At 42.3% G+C, this 22,501-nt stretch overlaps 1 protein-coding gene across 4 annotated transcripts in view; it reads left to right on the forward strand.

Annotated features, from left to right (window-relative positions):
- LOC110967195 (four and a half LIM domains protein 3-like) overlaps positions 1-11,001 on the forward strand; it is a 45,980-nt gene extending 34,979 nt beyond the window's left edge. For all 4 annotated transcript variants that reach the window (XM_051955827.1, XM_051955829.1, XM_051955831.1 and 1 more), the window contains exons 2-6: positions 452-630; positions 8,385-8,559; positions 9,291-9,460; positions 9,908-10,094; positions 10,490-11,001. In XM_051955827.1, the coding sequence (XP_051811787.1) occupies positions 475-630; positions 8,385-8,559; positions 9,291-9,460; positions 9,908-10,094; positions 10,490-10,641 (840 nt within the window). In that variant the 5' untranslated portion in view covers positions 452-474 and the 3' untranslated portion in view covers positions 10,642-11,001. The remainder of the gene's footprint in view (positions 1-451; positions 631-8,384; positions 8,560-9,290; positions 9,461-9,907; positions 10,095-10,489) is intronic.
- The last annotated feature ends 11,500 nt before the right edge of the window (positions 11,002-22,501 follow it).

Below are 22,501 nucleotides of genomic sequence, written 5' to 3' on the forward strand. Positions count from 1 at the left end.
AGTTCTTTTTTCTTGTTTTGAGAGGGGCATTTTTTTCAGTGTACATTTTGGTTTGCTGGCATTTTGCAACTCTTTGTGGTTGTTTCATGTTTGTGGTTGCTTTGTGTCTCCTTGTGGTCATTTTGTGACTCTTTGTTGTCATTTTGGAACTCACTTCAGGCATTTTGTGTTTGTCATTGTTCTGCGTCTCTTTGTGGTCATTCATATCTGTTATTTTATGGCTTCTCGTTGTCTTTTTTAGTCTCTGTGTTGTTATTTAAGTGTCTCTTTGTGGTCATTTTGCGACTCGCTGTGGACATCCACCTGCTTCTACGTGTTTCTGAGCAATATTTATCCACAAACTACAGCAGAACAGCCGGTGGCGTTGTGCTTTTCTCCAGTTAAAGGTTAGTTTCTCTCCTGTCGGTCTTTATTTTTTCGTCTTGTGATCTCCTTCCTGTGAATCCTGCAGGATCTCGGTGAAACAACGACATCATGAGCGACCACTTCGACTGCAAGAACTGCAACGAGTCCCTGTACGGACGTAAATACATCCAGGTGGAGGCCGAGCCGCACTGCATCCCCTGCTACGACCGTCTGCACGCCAACACCTGCCAGGAGTGTAAGGAGGTCATCGGACACAACGCAAAGGTACCGACTGGACAGCATGTCCAGTACAGCTGGTTAACTACTGTAAACGCACTTTAACTTTCACCTCAGTCTGTTAAATGCTCATCAGAAGTCTCCAAATGTCTCGTTTCTTTCCAGGTGTATGCAATTTTGAGCAACTTCAATTACAAAAAACAGCAAATCCTCCACTAAAGCCAGGAAACAGCTGAGATTTAACTGAAAAACGGTTGATTTTAACACCTTTTTGCAATTTATTACGTTTCAGTGATGCATTCTACTCTCATAGTCAAAATATTTTGTAAATCCGAGCTGAAACTAACCTTATTCCCTCTGAATCGTCTAACAATCCTTTTCTTAGTCCGTTAATCTATTAAACATCCATCTGAAGTCTCCAGATGTCTGCTCTTATCCAAATAAATGCAATTCTGAATGATTTAAAACAGAGAAAAGCTGCAAACTGTCCATTAAAACCAGAGAATGGTTCACATTTCATAGAAAGCAGGAAGAGGAATAAACACCAGAGGCCACGGTAAAAGTCAGATCAGATTTAAATGCACCTTTTCATTCTGTTATTGGTGCTTACTGTGGCCGTTTTGTGCCTCTTTGCAGTTGTTTTATGTCTCATTTCCTCTCTGTTTGTGGTCATTTACATTTCTATGGATTTTTTTTACCTCTGTGTAGTTGTTTTTCACGTGATCCGGTATCCGTACATAACATACACATGCAGAACACACGCTTGTGCTCAGAGGAAGGTCATTTAGTTTGTGGGTTCATCTGTATTAAATGATGCTGTGATTTCTGATCATCAATAACTAATAAATAAATGCTGCATTTCTGACATACGGGGGAATGAGCAGCCTTGGAGGAGGACTGATCTCTAAGGGCTTTTCTGTTGTGCAAGATGCTTCAAAAATGATCCAAAATGACTTGAAAATGATCCAGAATTACCGAAGATTTTCTTGACATGTCATCTAAAATGATGAAAATTTGCTCAGAGTGGCATGAAAATAGTTTAAAATGACTGGAAAATGATCCAGAGTTTCTCTCAAATGATTAAAAATGTTCCAGAATGACTGAAAATTGGCAGAATGACACTAAATTTGTCCAAGATGCTGTAAAAATCATCCAAAATGACATGAAAATGATTCAAAATTGCAAAAAAAAATTGTCCACAATTACACAGAAATTTCAGAAATGACAAAATCTTCCTAAAATGACTCAAAATTGACCAAAATTATTTAAATCTCTTTGGAATGAACAGAAAAATGACTGAAAAATAAATGGACACATTCTATGTTGCTGTGATTTCTGATCATCAATAACTAATAAACTAATGCTGCATTTCTGACATACGGGGGAATGAGCAGCCTTGGAGGAGGACTGATCTCTGAGGGCTTTTCTACCTCATTCTGTTGTTGGTGCTTTTCATAAAGTAAATGATGTTAAAACTGTCCAACTCCATCAGGATCATTTTTCCAGCTGCTGTTTCTGCTTAAAAACCTCCAAATCTACTTTAAGTTTCTCTAAAACCTTCTCTGAGTGAAAATCGTCCTGAAGGAAAGACATCACGAGTCCATCGGTGGATCATAAAGTCCCTGAGAGGCTGTAAATTAAAGTCCTGCTTTCTTTGGCTCCTCCATCATCATCGTCATCCTTCATCCTCAGAGAAACCACACGACGAGAACATCAGCTTGTCGTTGAAGCCGTTTATCAGCCGGTTTCCTGAAGTGAAACACAAACAGCTGCCAGAGAGGAAAACACAGTAAGCGAGAGTTTTAAGAAAATAACGACAAAGGAAAAAAATCTCCTGGTGTGTTTGGAGACGTCAGGAGGTCAGAGAGGAGGAACGAGCAGAGCAAAAGCAGCAGTGTTTGAGTTTCATGTGTTCAGGAATGGAACCGTGAAGCAGCGTTACGTATTCTGTCTGAAACCTGCCAACTGACGGCTGCTGCAAACATAAATCTGTCAGAAGTGCTCACAAATATAAAGTTTCATTTTGTTAAAAGGATCAACAAAAAACAGATGTTAGCTTAAGACGCTAAAATGGGTTTAAAAAGCTGTTTTATGAGGATTAACAAGATTTCACAGCACTAATTCAAAATAAACACAAACAGCTGTTTAGAAGGAATATTTCATGTTTGTTTAAATTAAGGTTTCAACCAGAGGGTCCAACATGAGGCCCGTGGACCAAAAGCGGTCCTCCAGAGGGTCCAACATGAGGCCAGTGGACCAAAAGCGGTCCTCCAGAGGGTCCAACGTGAGGCCCGTGGACCAAAAGCGGTCCTCCAGAGGGTCCAACATGAGGCCCGTGGACCAAAAGCGGTCCTCCAGAGGGTCCAACATGAGGCCCGTGGACCAAAAGCGGTCCTCCAGAGGGTCCAACATGAGGCCCGTGGACCAAAAGCGGTCCTCCAGAGGGTCCAACGTGAGGCCCGTGGGCCAAAAGCGGTCCTCCAGAGGGTCCAACGTGAGGCCCGTGGGCCCAAAGTGGTCCTCCAGAGGGTCCAACGTGAGGCCCGTGGGCCCAAAGTGGTCCTCCAGAGGGTCCAACGTGAGGCCCGTGGACCAAAAGCGGTCCTCCAGAGGGTCCAACGTGAGGCCCGTGGGCCAAAAGCGGTCCTCCAGAGGGTCCAACGTGAGGCCCGTGGACCAAAAGCGGTCCTCCAGAGGGTCCAACGTGAGGCCCGTGGGCCAAAAGCGGTCCTCCAGAGGGTCCAACATGAGGCCCGTGGGCCCAAAGTGGTCCTCCAGAGGGTCCAACATGAGGCCCGTGGGCCAAAAGCGGTCCTCCAGAGGGTCCAACATGAGGCCCGTGGGCCCAAAGTGGTCCTCCAGAGGGTCCAACATGAGGCCAGTGGACCAAAAGCGGTCCTCCAGAGGGTCCAACATGAGGCCCGTGGACCAAAAGCGGTCCTCCAGAGGGTCCAACATGAGGCCCGTGGGCCAAAAGCGGTCCTCAAAGCGGTCCTCCAGAGGGTCCAACATGAGGCCAGTGGACCAAAAGCGGTCCTCCAGAGGGTCCAACATGAGGCCCGTGGGCCAAAAGCGGTCCTCAAAGCGGTCCTCCAGAGGGTCCAACGTGAGGCCCGTGGGCCAAAAGCGGTCCTCCAGAGGGTCCAACATGAGGCCCGTGGGCCAAAAGCGGTCCTCAAAGCGGTCCTCCAGAGGGTCCAACGTGAGGCCCGTGGGCCAAAAGCGGTCCTCCAGAGGGTCCAACATGAGGCCCGTGGGCCCAAAGTGGTCCTCCAGAGGGTCCAACATGAGGCCAGTGGACCAAAAGTGGTCCTCCAGAGGGTCCAACATGAGGCCCGTGGACCAAAAGCGGTCCTCCAGAGGGTCCAACATGAGGCCCGTGGGCCAAAAGCGGTCCTCAAAGCGGTCCTCCAGAGGGTCCAACATGAGGCCAGTGGACCAAAAGCGGTCCTCCAGAGGGTCCAACATGAGGCCCGTGGGCCAAAAGCAGTCCTCAAAGCGGTCCTCCAGAGGGTCCAACGTGAGGCCCGTGGGCCAAAAGCGGTCCTCCAGAGGGTCCAACATGAGGCCCGTGGGCCAAAAGCGGTCCTCAAAGCGGTCCTCCAGAGGGTCCAACGTGAGGCCCGTGGGCCAAAAGCGGTCCTCCAGAGGGTCCAACATGAGGCCCGTGGGCCCAAAGTGGTCCTCCAGAGGGTCCAACATGAGGCCAGTGGACCAAAAGTGGTCCTCCAGAGGGTCCAACATGAGGCCAGTGGACCAAAAGTGGTCCTCCAGAGGGTCCAATCCGGCCCTCAGAGTGTAAAAATTACAGAGAAGACATTAACTGCAGATTGTAAATCAGTAAAACTATAAATTTAAAATCATTTCTAGACCATGACAAGTTGTTCAGATCATAAAGTAAAATTTTAGATTGTTCTTTGTTCTTTTGTCGTTTTGTCTCATTTTTGAAATATTTTGTCTTGTTTTGTGGTTTTTGTCTTTTTTGTCTGACTTTTGTTGTTTGTCTCACGTTTTTGTCATTTTTGTTTCCTTTTTGTGTAATTTTTGCCTATTCCGTCTCATTTTTTGTCATTTTGTCTCTTTTTTGTAATATTTTTTTTTGTCTGACTTGTCATGTGTCTCATTTTTTGCCATTTTGTGTCTTGTTTATGTGATTTTACGTCATGTTTTTGTCAATCTATCTTGTTTAAGTCATTTTGTGTCTTGTTTTTGTCTTTTTGTGTCTCATTTTTGTCATTTTGTGTCTCGTGTTTTGTCATTTTGTGTCTCGTTTTTGTCATTTTGTGTCTTGTCTTGTTTTTGTGGTTTTGTGTCTCGTTTTTGTCATTTTGTGTCTTGTCTTGTTTTTGTGGTTTTGTGTCTCGTTTTTGTCATTTTGTGTCTTATTTTTGTGGTTTTGTGTCTCATTTTTGTCATTTTGTGTCTCGTGTTTTGTCATTTTGTGTCTCGTTTTTGTCATTTTGTGTCTTGTCTTGTTTTTGTGGTTTTGTGTCTCGTTTTTGTCATTTTGTGTCTTATTTTTGTGGTTTTGTGTCTCATTTTTGTCATTTTGCGTTTTGTTTTTGTCATTTTGTGTGTCGTGTTTTGTCATTTTGTGTCTTGTTTTTGTCGTTTTGTTCATGTTAGCAAATGTCACTTACGCTAATGTTTGCTAGCATTAGCCTCCATTAGCTGCTAATAACATCCGACCAAACGATGCTTCAGCAGCTAAACCTCAGATTTTATTCATTTGAACATGGATTTATTCCCTTCAGATTTATATTTTATTTCTAACTAGAACCGTTCTTTGTGCAGATATTTCCCAGTAAGACTCTGTTCTCTTTAATCAACTCCTCGTCTTTATTACAGGCTGTTTTTCAACCTTTTTTTTTGTCTCTGATTGAAAGTTTCTTGATTTTCTCTTCAACCACCTCATTATTCTTGTTTGTTTCATTTTTCTGACAGATGTGTTCCATCACATTCCACTGAGCTTTTATAAGCTTCCTTCCTTTTCTCATTTACTTTCAATATTACATATCTTTCACTGGAGTTCTCTCCTGCACACGGTTTAGCTTGTAGTAGAGATGTTTTATTGTTAAGCCTTCATCAGACAAATGGTTTGATCTTAAATCAGGACCAGCTGAAACTCTGCGTACTGTAGGGAGGCAGGAATTAGCAAATATTCCACTGAATGACAACTTTCAATAAAATACAGGAACAAAAGAATCCTAAATATTTCCCAGAAATCATTTACACAACATGGCTGACGTCTTAGCATGAGAACACTGAAACTCCATTCTCAAGAGAACCTGACTGTCAGACTGTAGAGGAACCTTCAACCGCCATGAAGAACTTAATTTAGAAACATATATGACACACAACAAAGACCCTCTACAGTAGAGTACCGATACATAAAGGTTCCTCTGCCATCGCCACTGTGGAGGAACCTTTTGGGTTCCAAAACCTCCCAGAAAGGTTCTTCAAAGAACCATTTTTGGGAGTTTGGGGTTCTATTTTGAACTCATTATTATTTTTGCTGTTGTTCCGTTTTTTAAACCTATAAAACGTAAGAAATAGAACAGTATTGTCGATGCTTCAACTCTCATAGAGTTAGGAGAACTTCGAGGAACTCTGTGGATGTTTAAAGAACCTGCTTACTTGGGAGGTTCCTGGAGAAACTTTTACCAGCTCAAAGACAAGAAAAGGAAGAACCTTTTAAAATAGGTTCCTGGAGGATTTTTTAGATTTTGACCAAACCGACAGAGTTTTGCACGTCAGATTCTGGAACTCCTTAAATCCAAGTATTAGAAACTCCATCCATCCATCCATCCATCCATTCTATTCTCTATACACCGCTTTATCCTCACTAGGGTCATGGGGGGTGCTGGAGTCTATCCCAGCTGACTCGGGTGAAGGCAGGGGACACCCTGGACAGGTCACCAGTCTGTCACAGGGCTACATATACAGACACACAATCACACTCACATTCACACCTCCGGACAATTTAGAGTAACCAATTAACCTCAGCATGTTTTTGGACTGTGGGAGGAAGCCGGAGTACCCGGAGAAAACCCACGCATGCACAGGGAGAACATGCAGACTCCATGCAGAAAGATCCCAGGCCGGGATTTGAACCGGGGATCTTCTTGCTGCAAGGTGAAAGTGCTAACCACTACCCCACTGTGCAGCCCAGTATTAGGAACTGTTTGAGGAATTTAGATGAATTTAAATGTGTGCTGAAATATTATAACAGACATAATTACTTTTATTAAGGTTTCTCCAGGATCCTTTTGAGTTGTTAGAGGTTCTTCTAGAAACCTCTTCTCTGAATTGAGGTGCTAAAGGTTCCTCCAAGAACCACCTAAGCAAGTGCAGTTCTTAGAAGATCCCCAGAGTTCTTTTAGGTTCTTCTGATTCTCTCTCTGGTAAACAAACCTGATTCTGTGCAGACGTCTTCCACCCTAAAGTCCTAAACATCTAAACTTCCAGGGTCTCTGCTATATGAGTAGACCTTTAGGTTCACAAAACAACTTGTGGTGTTTGGTTGGAACTGAGCATTTTGAAGGTTTTCATCAACACTCACAAAGACACGCTGTGTAGGTAAACATCGCTCGCTAATTAACTTGGAAACTCGCTAACCTGTTTACTGTTAGCGGGTTAGCTTGTGAGCTCTGTGAGTGTTGCACGTAATAGTCGGCTTGCTAGCCTGCATTTTTTGTTTGTTTTTATGTTCTAAAATTGTTCACAGAACTGACGTTAGCATGCTAGCTCACGTGTCACAGGTCTGTGGTTAGAAGTGTTTAATTTAGCAGGTTTATTTTTCTGTTTTGTTTCTAACTACTGAAAATGAGGCTCATTCCAGAATTGAAGAACATGGGCTTCAAAATGTTAGAAAAATCAACCTTCTCTTCTCCAGCTTTTTTGCTCCACAATGATCAATAATAGGTACTGATTGTCTCATTTTTATTCCATGTTTTCTGTGTTGTTGCTAACCCTACTCTAATCCATGCTAATGTGATCTTTTTCTCAGCAGTAGAAGCTAGATATTTAGCTAGCTGTTACTGCTGACCACTGATGGAAAACAGTCCAAAGAATGAGTCTGATCCTGATAATATGAGGTAGAGAGAGACATTCCATCAAGGCTGACAATGGATGAAAAGATGGAAAATAGAAGAGAGGACATAGCTTTGATCTACACATTCTGTAGGAACACTGTTGGAGGATGGAAACGACAAAAACAAGACAGAAAACGACAAAAACAAGACAAGAAATGACAAAAAATGATGCAAAGCAACAAAAACAAAACATAAAACAACAAAACCATCATCACCAGTTTGTGCTAACATGTTGTGGGAAACGTTCCATGTTTAATAATTATTTAAAATATTATGTTGATTAAAAAATGTTCCCATAATTACAGAGTCATGAATGAAAAAATAAAACCATAAAAAGTAGATTTAAATTAGATTCTAAGTGTTTTATCAGAGATCCAGTTTGGTCATCAGGGGGACAAGAGAAAAACTCCAGACTTATTTGGTATTTAAAACATTTTAAACATTCTTTTCTCCTAGTTTTTATAGATTTGGTCTCAGGACAAGAACATTTACACACTGCTGATGTTTTAGGGTTTAATATGTGGATTATTATGGGATGTAAAACGTCCTCCAGATCTGGAATGATCCATGTATGAAAAAACAGTTTTGATCATTTTGACTCTGATTTTATGACAGACAGAAACTCGTCCCTTAAAGCTCAGGAAGTTTGTTGTTTGTTTCCTTACGTTGGGTTTCTTTCACAGTCTCTCCTCTGGTGTCTTTCTGCAGGAGCTCTTCTATGAGGACCGTTACTACCACGAGCACTGCTTCCGTTGTTTCCGCTGCGATCGCTCCCTGGCCGACGAACCCTTCACCAGCCAGGACGACGGTCTGGTCTGCAGCGACTGCTACTGCAACGAGTTCTCCTCCAAGTGTGTTTCCTGCGACAAGACGGTGATGCCAGGTAGCTGCATTTATCACAACCAAACACCGGAGAGTTCAGCCCGTCTGAGAGCAGTGAGGGGTGATGGTTGGGCTATCTGAGGTGTGACGGCTCTGGATGAGTGTTTCCTCGCTCGGCTGGAAACATCCAGCAGAGTTTCAGCTGTGTGACGACAGCAGCCCTGCAGAGGAGTCGGATGACTGAGGATTAGCCGGTTTGTGGTGACTGTGGGACATTTCTAACTCACCACGTCTTTTCTGAGCTCAGTTTTCTTCCTGATCAGTCTGCATGCCTCTAAGAGCTGCTGCCCTCTCACCCCGTCCCTCCAAAGTGCAGCCAAGTTCAAGTTCAAAACGCCGTTGTGCCTTCGGGCTGCAGTTCAGTCCCTGAAGTCTTAAATAAGGCCAGTGATTAAAGGATCTGACGTCCAGCTCCATGGCATGACGGCTCCCAGCGTCCATGAAGCTCTGCAGCGGAGCGTGATGTTCTTCCATGTGCGGGAATCAGCTGACGGCCGGATAAAACAGATGAAAAGCAGCGAGTTTACAGCTGCAGCTCTGATCTGTCACAGCCTGTCAGCTTGTTTTGTTCTCAGACGAGTTGCAGTTGTTGTAAAAACAGGTTTATCTTCACACTGAACCGGATCAGATTTCATCAACAGGATCAAAGCAGAAACCAGAACGTCACGGAGGCTTGAAGATGGTGTTAAAACAGATAAACCAACAGTTTCTTCTCCTGTTTCTGTCTGACAGGTTCCAGGATGTTGGAGTACGACGGATCCACGTTCCATGAGGACTGCTTCACGTGTCACGGCTGCGAGAAGCCGATCAGCGCCGAGGCCTTCATCCCCGACAAAAACAACTACTACTGTGTGCCGTGTCACGAAGGACGCTTCGCTCCTCAGTGCAGCCACTGCAAGAAGGTGAAAACCTACCGACCGAAGCCAGATAGTTCAGAAATCAGCTGTTAGACTCAACAAAACCAAGAAACATGAGCAGTTCACTGCTGTTCCACTCTTTTAAACTGGTTCCCAGTATGTTCCAGCCTCTTCAAACTGGTTCCCAGTATGTTTCTGTCTCTATAAACTGGTTCCCAGTATGTTTCAGCCTTTTAAATTGGTTCCCAGTATGTTTTAGGTTCTTAAATTCTTTGATGCACAGCATGGGTCAAGAGATACCCATTTTCCATTGAGTATGGGTCACTTTGACCCACTTTGTGCATCAATGGGTTAATGGTTCCCAGTATGTTTTAATATACAGGTTTAGGTGTTGCTGGTTTTATTGAGCAGCTCCAGTGTAGAACTGGTTCAGATGCTGTGGTTCTGGTCTCATGGTTCTGCTCTCATGGTTCTGGTCGGTTGTGTCTCCAGGCTCTCACTAAGGGCGGGGTTACCTACCGGGACGAGGTCTGGCATAAGGAGTGCTTCCTGTGCAGCGGCTGTGGAGCTCCTCTGGCCGGTCAGCCGTTCACCTCTCAGGGAGAAGCTCCGTTCTGTGTCAAGTGTTTCAGCAGCCTCTACGCCAAGAAGTGCTCTGGATGCAACTCTGCAATCACAGGTAGGAAACCTGATTCTGGTTCGGTTTGATCCTGACTCCTGTCTGTCTGTTATGACCCTACAGGGTTATTAATGATGGAAATGAACTACAGTTAGGTACAAAAACAAACCGCAGGCTGAAGCATTTCCACTAATAAACCCTGAGGATGTTTAGGCCTGTTGGTGGTTTTAGGGGAACAAACAGAACAAGACGAGACAACGCAGCAATAAAAGCACAGCGAGGCTCATTATCGGCTCCAGACGGCTGTTTAACGAGGATTTTAATTAACTGTTGAACACCTGAAGGTCCACAGAGCTGCCAGAAGTTCGTGTTTCACCGCCAACACTGATCTTATCATGGATTTATTTCTGTAATCTGCTATAAAACGGTCTTTTAGCTGTTTGGTTGTTCTGCAGGTTTTGGCGATGGGAAGTACATTTCCTTTGAGGAGCGCCAGTGGCACCAGCCCTGCTTCAAGTGTTCTCGCTGCTCCGTGTCGCTGGTCGGATCCGGGTTCTTCCCCGACCGGGACCAGATTCTGTGCACAGACTGCAACAACGACGACTGAGTGACATGAGATGTCCAACATAGAAGCACCAAACACCAGCAGAACGTTCCAAACCTCAGCTTCACTCCAACACTGCAGCTCCACCCAGTAAAGCTGATCCGTCTACGCCTCCTATTGGCCTCAAATCCTCTTTGTTTTTATGTTTTGCACATTAAAGAATGAATAGAAATATATGTAAACGTTTAAGTTAAACTGGTTCGTAAAGCGAGATGGAACTTAAATCTGAATGTTGTGAACTCAGTTCTGTCATTTTTTTTCACTATTCCTGTACGTTAGCGTCTGTTCAAAGTTAACTGTCACTTTTTTGTTTTTCTTTCAGCTTAGATTCATTTTTACAGCAATAAAATGTCTTTAAATGAAGCAGCACGTCTCATATTGTTGTTCTGTTATTGCTAACATTTTAGATGAGAAAACTAAGCGAACCGTATTCTATAGAAGAGCTCCCCAACAAGACAATCAGCTTTATAGGCTTAAAACAGCAAATGTCTGCCTCAAGGGGGCGCTAGAAGAAAGCTCATTGGGTTGTTAATATATTTACATTCTAGTAAGTAATTGATCAACATGCAAACAACCGAAAGCTATGATTTAAAGTCACAGACCAGAAAGTTCACGAATCCAACTGCTTCACTTTTTCACGTCGTATTTCTAAGACTTAAAGGAGGACACTGACACTACATTCATGTCTAGACAGCTATTAGCCTTTAGCCAATAGTAGCCAATTAGCTTAGCTTAGCAATGCTACCAAAAAGCTCCAGTAGAAGGCAGCTGGTTGTATTTTTGGTTCTTAAATGCATTTTACCTTCATCTAAGAGATTTCTTTAGCTCCAGCAGAGTGACGGGGAGTCTCAGATTTATGTATTTGCCACAAGGTGTGAATATTTGTAAAGTCTAGATCTCAGAATAAGTCAGAATCTACTAAGTACCTGATCAGTGGTGTCGCTGTTCCACTTCAACATAGATGCTTCCTTCAGTCCGGTCTCAAACCAAAAGTCTCCCCAGTCCAGAATATGAACATTACTGTCCTCAGAGGAACTTCTCTGATCCTTCAGGTGGACCATACAGTCTGATCTTGAGGAACTTGTTCTCCTGCAATGAGGAAACTGCCAATAACAAACTTATCAGCTGCTTAGAATTCAGTCCTGAGGTCCTTCCTGGGGCAGTTTCACCACCATTACCACCTTCAGTCATCCATCTCCAGGTAATTTTACAATGATTCACCCCTCAGGGCCTCTTGGCTAAACATTAAACATCTTCAAGAACCAAAAAAGAAGTTTAATTTCCTTCTGCTGAAGTGTTTACGTTTAATATGACCTGGATGACTGAGAATCTGCGATGTCACCTAGAAAAGCAGTACCAGGTCGCCATGTCTGCAGCTGCTCTTAGATATTTAAACTGGTTTAATAAAAGCGTGTTAATTAGTTAGCTTTGCCTTCATTGCCTTTGGACAGAGCTAGGCTAGCTGTTCTGTATGTTTCCGGTGAGGTGGACGAAACCCTGACTAAATAAAAATAAGAAAGAAAATCTGGGTGAGTTGTCTCTGCAGAGAAAAGTATCTGAATTTCCTCCCTTTAAGTTTTTATAACACTGGCAAAGTGTCTCTTCTGGTTCTAGTCTCCTCCCCCTCAAGCTTTTTCTGCCAATTAGAATCCTCCATCCATGATTATGGATGGGTTTGGCCGTGCAATAGATGATGAATATCTGATACCATCTGTGCTGGAGATCAAGAACTTTCTGTTAGAAACCAGATGAAACAAAAGATAAACTCAAGTGAAAAAACAAGAGGTTCTCGACTTACATCACAGTTCTAACGGATCTACCTAAGTCGATTTTTGTCGTAAGTCAGAACTCTGGTGAAAATGTAAACAAAGCCGTGCATTACGATATCGATCAGCTTCTTTGGAAGAGTCATGAATACCCACGGCTTTCATGAATGTATGAGTCATTTCGTAATCTCAGTTGATTTCACAGGAGCAGATCCTTTCACATGTTCAAGTATACACTTTTTATCGCAGATGATTGTTGAGGCAATCGTGCAATTTCACTTCCATGGAGACGGCTTTCCTTTTCTTCCAAACATCAGAAGAGTCTGACTTACGCTGGAAGTCATAATGAAGGTAAAAAGTTAGTGAATGCAGCACAATCCAAGGTGGAGTACAACCAGAGAATGGAAAGAAAGCCGTCTGATAGCGCCGTGTGACGACGTATTCATCCGCTCTGCTCATCAACTAGTTCCACTGAGCCAGTTCTGATGTAACAATGAAACGCCGTAGGTCGTAAACTGAGGACTCCCTATACTTCAAATCCATGCTAAGCTAAGTTTCATATATACCCTGCAGGGATGTCAGTCTTCTCTTTAGCTCTCAGTTGAAACACAAAAAGTAGATTTCCCAAAATGTCAAACTGCTTCTTTTAGCTCTTTTTGTCCAAGAGAACATTAGAATCATATTTGCCTCATTTCTCTGTGTTACTAAGGAGCTAAATTAGTTTTTTCTTAAAAAAAAGCACAAAAACCCTTACGCCATTTCCCAAAGAAGGTTTTCTGAAGGTCGTCCCATGAAGACTTTCCCTGACTATTACTTACATAATCTCTGCACAAATATTTGCAGATCAGAACCTCTGAACCGATCCTCTGACTCTGTTTATATGAAGTCTGTGCCATGGCAGGGTAGAAGACCAGCTCACTAAACTGATTATTATCCAGAATACTTTACTGTTTCTAGTCCTGAAACACATTTAATCTGCTCTTTTTAGCTTCAAAGTGACCAGGAAACACTTTAAGTTAGACAGAAACAAAGAAGCTGTTTTAATTTTAAAGAAATCCGAAGTGAAAGTTAATTTTTCACGTTGAAATGAGCATTTTGAGCAGCAAAACTTCCACTTCCACAAACCTAGGAAAAGCTTGTGAGATTAGAAATTAAACAAACATCTACACTACCGTTCAACAGTTTAGAGTCACTTAGAAATGTACTTATTTTTGAAAAATAAAAGCTTTTTTTTCAATGAAAATACCATTAAATAAATGATAAATCCAGTGCAGACATAGTTAATGTGGTAAATGAGGAACATTTCCAGCAACCATCACTCCTGTGTTCTAATGCTACATTGTGTTAGCTAATGGTGTCGAAAGGCTCATTGATGATTAGAAAACCCTTGTTTTATAGTTTTAGGGACGGTTACCAGCTCTAATAACTGGGAACATGACTTCCTAGACTCCCTTAAAAACTAAGAAATGTGTGTTTTTACATCACTGTTCAAGTACAGATTAAACAAAAAAGTCAAATGCATTAATTTGTGAGCTTCAGCAGTGTTGTAAGCTGGAGAATGATGCTAACTGCTTCTTCTAGTCTTTAAGCTAAGCTAAGTTTTAGCAAGTCCCAGCTCCGGAAAAGCAACACTAAAACTATTTTTAAATAAGGAAATAAAAAAACATTTTAACACAAAGAATCTGTACAACTCCCAATTTCTCATTTAAATCCACACGGGTTTTGGTGGTACAGCTGAGGTGTGAATTTAAAACAGTGTTGTGACGATTTTGCTAGCAAGCTAACGAGTTGCTAACCTAGCATTAACAAGCCTCTTTTCTAAAAGAACTTTACTTTCAGGTTTTAGTAACTGTTTTATTGATAACAAGACTGTACAGGAAAACTAAATATCAAAGGGGAAGTCAGAAAAATAGTTGAAAGATAATCTGAGACTGACTAGCGTTAGCATGGACAGCTAATGAGTTAGCAGCTAGCTGTCATGCAGTTTAACAACTAGCTTTTTTATTTTTTAGTACTTCTGCTAACACCAGACTACATTTTAGCATTTAATCTTTATTACATAACTGTAAGATATTCAGGAAAACTTTCTGCACATTTTATGGAGTCAGTTTCAGCTAATAGAGCTTCAAAAATGTATTGATTAGTTGTCATCTATTAAATTAATTTTTATTTTGATAATTAGCACATGAATAAAAGTGTTTTTTTTTCAGGGAGAACATATATGGAATTCCCTGGGTGACCCCAAACTGTTGAATGGTAGGGTATATTATCTCCACAATGATAGAATAGTGTGAAAGAGACAAAATACACAGAGGTGGAGGTTAGTATTTGTGTAGTAAACGCTGGCAGACACTGATACTCTGCAGCCTCTGGCATTAATCCATAAACTGAGAAGTTCAGCCGTCATGCAGTAAAAAACATTCCTGCGTTTGATCATCATTTTGTTGACTTGCAGCAACAAGTCTGCTCTTTAAACTCTTATCACGAGGAGATCGACTCCAGATGAGGAATAAAAAGAGCCGTGTGCTGTTATTTGTTTGAGCTGTTCCCATGACTCTCCCTGGAAGATGTTTGACCTTGTTTTTGGAGGATGTAGGAGAAAAGTCTTGTTTGGTCCCAGGAGGAGGACGAAGCAGGACGAACGGAGCTCCTCGGTGGACGCTCGTCCTCCTCGGACTCTGCAGGGACTCGGCTGGACTCTAAGAGGAGGCTGTTAAAGTAATCAGACGACATGACGGATGGACCACAGAGGAAGAAACAGGCAAAGACTAAAACTAAATCTGCAGCTTCTGAAGTATTTTCACTCAATATTACTTCAATCATCTAATGTCCTCAGATACTTCATGTAGCGTCGTATTTCTATCTGTTTACTTCATGGTAACGTGACTGATGAGGACAGCGGCACATATTTACGTAGTGACATATTCATATTAAACTGGGTGGAGCTCCTCAACCACAGACTGACAGAAGAAATTATACGTTTCCAGAACCAGAACATGTTCAGCGTTGTTTAGGTCATGAACGGATTCAAGCTTCTGATCCCAGTCCAACCCGACTCATTAAATATTTAGTATCTGCCAACACCGAGCCCCAATCTCATAAGATTTCAAAGAGGAAAGAGCATTAAAAAGTTATCAGAACCGATCCAATGTAAATGTTTGATAAATTAAGAGAACAAAAATTAAAATTTCCACAACAAAGTTGTTCCTTAATGTTCTGTAGATGTTCAAGAATGTTGCTGTAAATCCCCCTAGGATACTGTTAGAGGGTAAATGTAGTACTCGAGGGTAGATGTAGTGTTAGAGGGTAAATGTAGTATTAGAGGGCAAATGTAGTGTTAGAGGGTAAATGTAGTACTCGAGGGTAAATGTAGTGTTAGAGGGTAAATGTAGTGTTAGAGGGTAAATGTAGTACTCGAGGGTAAATGTAGTATTAGAGGGTAAATGTAGTACTCGAGGGTAAATGTAGTATTAGAGGGTAAATGTAGTACTCGAGGGTAGATGTAGTGTTAGAGGGTAGATGTAGTGTTAGAGGGTAAATGTAGTGTTAGAGGGTAAATGTAGTATTAGAGGGTAAATGTAGTGTTAGAGGGTAAATGTAGTACTCGAGGGTAAATGTAGTGTACCTATTTTTACCAAAACTGAACTGAACTCAGTAGTAGAAAGTAGCATGAGAGCAACCAACTTCAGTACAACTACATCCTATTAGTGCTTCAGTAAATTAAGGCTCATCCCAGAACTGGAGGACAATTTACATCCAATAATCCACGTATTAAACCCTAAAACATCAGTAATGTTTAAATGTTCTTGTCCTGAAACCAAATCTATAAAAACTGCCAAATAAATACCAAATAAGTCTGGACTTCCCCTAAAATACCATTGTTCTCGTATCCACCCCCTGATGACCAAACTGGATCTCTGATAAAACACTTAGAATCTAATTTAAATCTACTATTTATGGTTTTATTTTTTCATTCATGTCTCTGTTATTGTGGGAACATTTTTAATCAACATAATATTTTAAATAATTATTATTCATGGAACGTGTCCCACAACATGTTAGCAGAACCTGTAGATGATGGTTTAGTCATTTTATGTCTTGTTTTTGTCATTTTCATTTCTGTCATTTTCTGTCTTGTTTTTGTCGTTTCCATCCTCCATCAGTGTTCCTACAGAATGTGTAGATCAAAGCTATGTCCTCTCTTCTATTTTCCATCTTTTCATCCATTGTCAGTCTTGATTGAATGTCTCTCTCTACCTCATATTATCAGGATCACACTCATTCTTTGGACTGTTTTCCATCAGTGGTCAGCAGTAACAGCTAGCTAAATATCTAGCTTCTACTGCTGAGAAAAAGATCACATTAGCATGGATTAGAGTAGGGCTAGCAACAACACAGAAACATGGAATAAAGATGAGACAATCAATGCCTATTATTGATCAATATGGAGCAGAAAGCTGGAGAAGAGAAGGTTGATTTTTCAGACATTTTGAAGCCCAGATGTCCTCCAGGTCTGGAATGATCCATAACTTGTTTCGACTCCACCGCTGGTTTAAAACATCTTTTCTCGTTATCTGCATCTTAACTGTATCAGAGGCTGCTTTAAATATTTAGCTGTAAACGCAGCTGTTCTGTTTTAATTCGTTGTGACGGCTCTGGAAAGATGGAAAACAGCTGAGCAGATAAGGAAAGAGCCGTTTCCAGTGAAGGTCAGCGAGGTCGATGTGAAGCTGCTCCCAACGCTTCGCTTTCTTCTGGAGGACTCATTACTCAACGTTCTGACACTCGGGCTGCTTTTTCACAACAGAATCCTTCATCCTGACCCACTTCTGGATGCTGACATCCATCACTTTAGCCTCAGTTCTTCGCAGCCCTGCTCTGCTGTTTGCACTTTTCCTCATTTGTAGTAAATCATGATGTGGCCTCCAGGAAATGCCGGTCCTGTTTGGTAACTCCACAGCATCTCCATTAACTCTGAGTCATGGAGGTTCCTGCAGCTGAATTAGAGCTTTGCCTCGGTCCACTCCCTCCACATCATTTCCTGCAGCGGCGGGAAACTGGCCTCAGATTTGTTGTTAAGTGGCGTAACACACATTTCACATTCACGCCTCATTACTCACACACACCCCGAAGGTCCAACATGTGGAATGTGTTTCAGATCGCGTTACGTAGTTCAGACATCTGAGTCACGGCCGACGAGGAAATAATACGCTGCAGAAGAATGTGCAGTATGTCTCAAACTGTCTCTAACAGTCTGCCATTAGACGGGAATCACCTGCTCAGGTAATAAAGTGAAGTGAAGCAGACACACACCTCAGATTACAGCAGAGACTAAAATAGAAATATAGCTTCAGTTTTAGACATTCCTTTTAAGCACAGCATCTCTACACTAGAATGGACGTCTTGTTTCTCTCACATCACGTCATGTTTTACAACATCAGTGTTTTCAGGCCTTTGTATTATCAAAGTATAAGAGTCATTCCAGAACTGGAGGACATTTGGGCTTCAAAATGCTTAAAAAAATAAATCTTCTCCGGTTTTCCATATTGATCAATAATAGGTATTGATTGTCTCATCTTTATTCCATGTTTCTGTGTTGTTGCTAACCCTACTCTAATCCATGCTAATGTGATCTTTTTCTCAGCAGTAGAAGCTAGATATTTAGCTAGCTGTTACTGCTGACCACTGATGGAAAACAGTCCAAAGAATGAGTCTGATCCTGATAATATGAGGTAGAGAGAGACATTCAATCAAGGCTGACAATGGATGAAAAGATGGAAAATAGAAGAGAGGACACACACTATATTGCCAAAAGTATTCGCTCACCCATCCAAATAATCAGAATCAGGTGTTCCAATCAGACCCTGTGACAGACTGGTGACCTGTCCAGGGTGTCCCCTGCCTTCAGTCAGCTGGGATAGACTCCAGCACCCCCCACGACCCTAGTGACTATAAAGCGGTGTATAGAGGATGGATGGATGGATGGATGATGGATGGAGGTGTTCCAATCTCTTCCATGGCCACAGGTGTATAAAATCAAGCACCTGGACATGCAGACTGCTTTTACAAACATTAGTGAAACAATGGGTCGCTCTCAGGAGCTCAGTGAATTCCAGTGTGGAACTGTGATAGGATGCCACCTGAGCAACAAATCCAGTCGTGACATTTCCTCTCTCCTAAATATTCCACAGTCAACTGTCATCTGTATTATAAGAAAGTGGAAGTGTGTGGGAACGACAGCAGCTCAGCCACCAAGTGGTCGACCACGTAAACTGATGGAGCGGGTCAGAGGATGCTGAGGCGCATAGTGCCAAGAGGTGGCCAACTTTCTGCAGAGTCAATGGCTACAGACCTTCAAACTTCATGTGGCCTTCAGATTAGCTCAAGAACAGAGCTTCAGCAGAGAGCTTCATGGAATGGGTTTCCATGGCCGAGCAGCTGCATCCAAGCTACATCACCAAGTGCAATGCAAAGCGTGGGATGCAGTGGTGTAAAGCACGCCGCCACTGGACTCTAGAGCAGTGGAGACGCCTTCTCTGGAGTGACCAATCACGCTTCTCCATCTGGCAATCTGATGGACCAGTCTGGGTTTGGTGGTTTCCAGGAGAACCATACTTGTAGGACTGCATTGTGCCAAGTGTAAAGTTTGGTGGAGGGGGGATTATGGTGTGGGCTTGTTCTTCAGGAGCTGGGCTTGGCCCCTTAGTTCCAGTGAAAGGAACTCTGAATGCTTCAGCAGACCAAGACATTTTGGACAATTCCATGCTCCCAACTTTGTGGGAACAGTTTGGAGCTGGCCCCTTCCTCTTCCAACATGACTGTGCACCAGTGCACAAAGCAAGGTCCATAAAGACATGGATGACAGAGTCTGGTGTGGATGAACTGGACTGGCCTGCACAGAGTCCTGACCTCAGCCCAATGGAACACCTTTGGGATGAATTAGAGCAGAGACTGAGAGCCAGGCCTTCTGGTCCAACATCAGTGTGAGACCTCACAAATGAGCTTCTGGAAGAACGGTCAGAAATTCCCATAAACTCACTCCTAAACCTTGTGGACAGCCTTCCCAGAAGAGTTGAAGCTGTTCTAGCTGCAAAGGGTGGACCGACGTCCTATTGAACCCCTGTGGATTAGGAATGGGATGTCACTTACGTTTATATGCTTATGTCTGAATTCTTGCTTGTGTTGTACGTCGCTTTGGACAAAAGCGTCTGCTAAATGAAATTGTAGAATTGTAGAATATGTGAGTCAAGGAAGGTGAGCGAATACTTTTGGCAATATAGTGTAGCTTTGCTCTACCTATTCTTTAGGAACACTGTTTGATGATGGAAACAACAAAAACAAGACACAAGGAGACATAAACGAGACACAAAATGACAAAAACAAGACAAAAACAACAAAAATAAGACACAAAATGACAAGCTGGTATAATTTTCGGTGTGTTCACAGCCTCAGTTTATTGTGCTAACATGCTAGCATTTGATAATTAGCACCAAATACACAGTACAACTAAGGCTGATTAGCATCAATGTTTGCAATCCACAGCAACATTGCTGATGTGGCTGAACTACTTGAAAATCGTTAGCATGCTAACATAAGAAACTAAGGTGGTGAACATCTGGAACATTATGCCTGCTCTCATGCTAATATCAACATGTTAGCATACCGATACTCGCATGTTAGTCTCCTGTCTCCTATACATTTTAGCTAGCATAAGCTATGACTAATGATATGTTGGAAACTTCTTGAACCTTCACAAATGGGTTTCTTTCCTTCAAATCTCAGCAAATATTTGTACAATAACAGTCATTTAAGGCTTGTACAAATGGAATGTGATTTCAAAACATTTTTCGCTGTAATTTAACATAATTATTATTATTTAGGATTCTTCCTGTGGAACCCATCCAGACACATGTCGCTAATGTGGCTAGCACGCTAACCAACAAGTCCTCCAATTCTTGAGAGGTAAATGAAGGTGCTGCAGACATACATTCCGTGGTGTCATAGATGCTGTAAATGTTTTGTAGTTTTACTCCAATCCTTCCAGCAGATGTTGAGATGTTCCAGTGTGGAGGACGGCAGATGAAATGTGACTGTGGGTTGGAGCCGCATGAACCCAGGAATGTTTTCCAGGAACTCCTCCGTCAGTCTCTCCATCATCAGTGTTTGTCAGCGGCTTCGTGTCCTCAGGACGCCGCCAGGAGATGACTGGGTCTGACTGGTGGAGCTGTAAAGTGAGTTTTAACCCTCAGACAAGGGGTGTCCAACATGAGGCCCGTGGACCAAAAACGGTCCTCCAGAGGGTCCAACATGAGGCCCGTGGACCAAAAGCGATCCTCCAGAGGGTCCAACATGAGGCCCGTGGGCCAAAAACGGTCCTCCAGAGGGTCCAACATGAGGCCCGTGGGCCAAAAGTGGTCCTCCAGAGGGTCCAACATGAGGCCCGTGGACCAAAAGCGATCCTCCAGAGGGTCCAACATGAGGCCCGTGGGCCAAAAGTGGTCCTCCAGAGGGTCCAACATGAGGCCCGTGGACCAAAAGCGATCCTCCAGAGGGTCCAACATGAGGCCCGTGGGCCAAAAACGGTCCTCCAGAGGGTCCAACATGAGGCCCGTGGGCCAAAAACGGTCCTCCAGAGGGTCCAACATGAGGCCCGTGGACCAAAAGCGGTCCTCCAGAGGGTCCAATCCGGCTTGTAGATCCAGATTGTAAATTAGTAAAATTATAAATTTAAAATCATTTCTAGACCATGACAAGTTGTTTGGATCATAAAGTAAAATACTAGATTGTTCTTTTGTCGCTTGTCTCATTTTTGTAATATTTTGTCTTGATTTTTTTCTTCTTTCTTGTCTTCTTCTGTGGTTGTGATCCTCCAGTAAATCCTCCATGGTTCAGTTCCAGGTGACTAAATGTTGTGTTCCTTTGTAGACACTCTGTGATCTGGAAGTTGTAATGTGGAAATGATAAACTGAGGATGAAACTGAACTTATTTTTCTTCATAAATTTCAGGTTGTTCATGATGTTTAGTAAAAAGATAATTCGTTAAATGTGAACATGTAACATTTAGTCAGAGCCACCAGAGAAGCACTGAGCTGCACCAGAGTTATTATGAAGGTAATTAATGCTCATTTAATGCTGAATCTGATAACGCAAAACCCCAAATAAATAACTGAGAATAATCAGAGCAAATCTTCATAAAACATCCGCCGCTGCAGCAGAACTTTCATCTTTAAATTCCTCCTTTATCTGATCGTCTGATTGGGAGAATTTTCCATAAAGGTCTGACGTTTTTCACCATTAAAATATCAGATTGTGTTGCTTTTTCCATCAAACTCGTGTGTAGAAACTAATTCTGATCATAAAATATGACACTTCAGTTCAGTCTTACCTAAAAACTACAAAACTTGATCTCATCTGCACCACAGTTTATTCATGTCTGATTTATTCCTTCATTTATTTAATCATTTATGCTCCCACACTTCTAATTTCAACATTATTCTGTTCAATCTGCAGGGTTTCACTGGATAGGGAGTTTTTATTGTCTCAAAAATCAAAGAAAATCTATTTTAAACCAGATTAGTTAACTTTGGGTCTCAGTTACTCCAGAAAAAAAAAAGACATTTTTTCTTATTAACCCTTTAAGCTTCAGTGTACCACCGGCGGTACACCTACTAATTTGCATAGGAATTTCAGGAATGTCCGACGGGTGCAAACGCGATTATACAAACACTATACACCGATGGAAAGCTTAGATTCTCATGAATCCGCCGGTATAAACCACTTTCAGATGTGATTACCACAGCGGGTGAGAAAAACACATTTGTCCGACAAAAACAAATATTCATCCATCCGTTCTCTATACACGGCTTCAAAGCACACAGCGCGACTCACATTTCCGGGTTTATTATTACACACAAAAAAAAAGATTCCACAAAAAACGGCCATAATCCAACCTTTTACATCAGATGACACAAGCCAGTAAACTATTTTGTCCAAAACATGTCCTGAAGTCGGTATAAAATCCCCGAATCGGTCGTTTTCAAGGAAATGCACCTCCTGATGCGCGTCCAATATTCCCCGTATTTTTCGTAATTTTTTTT

Source organism: Acanthochromis polyacanthus, chromosome 11 (assembly GCF_021347895.1).
Source record: "Acanthochromis polyacanthus isolate Apoly-LR-REF ecotype Palm Island chromosome 11, KAUST_Apoly_ChrSc, whole genome shotgun sequence".
Lineage (NCBI taxonomy): Eukaryota > Metazoa > Chordata > Actinopteri > Pomacentridae > Acanthochromis > Acanthochromis polyacanthus.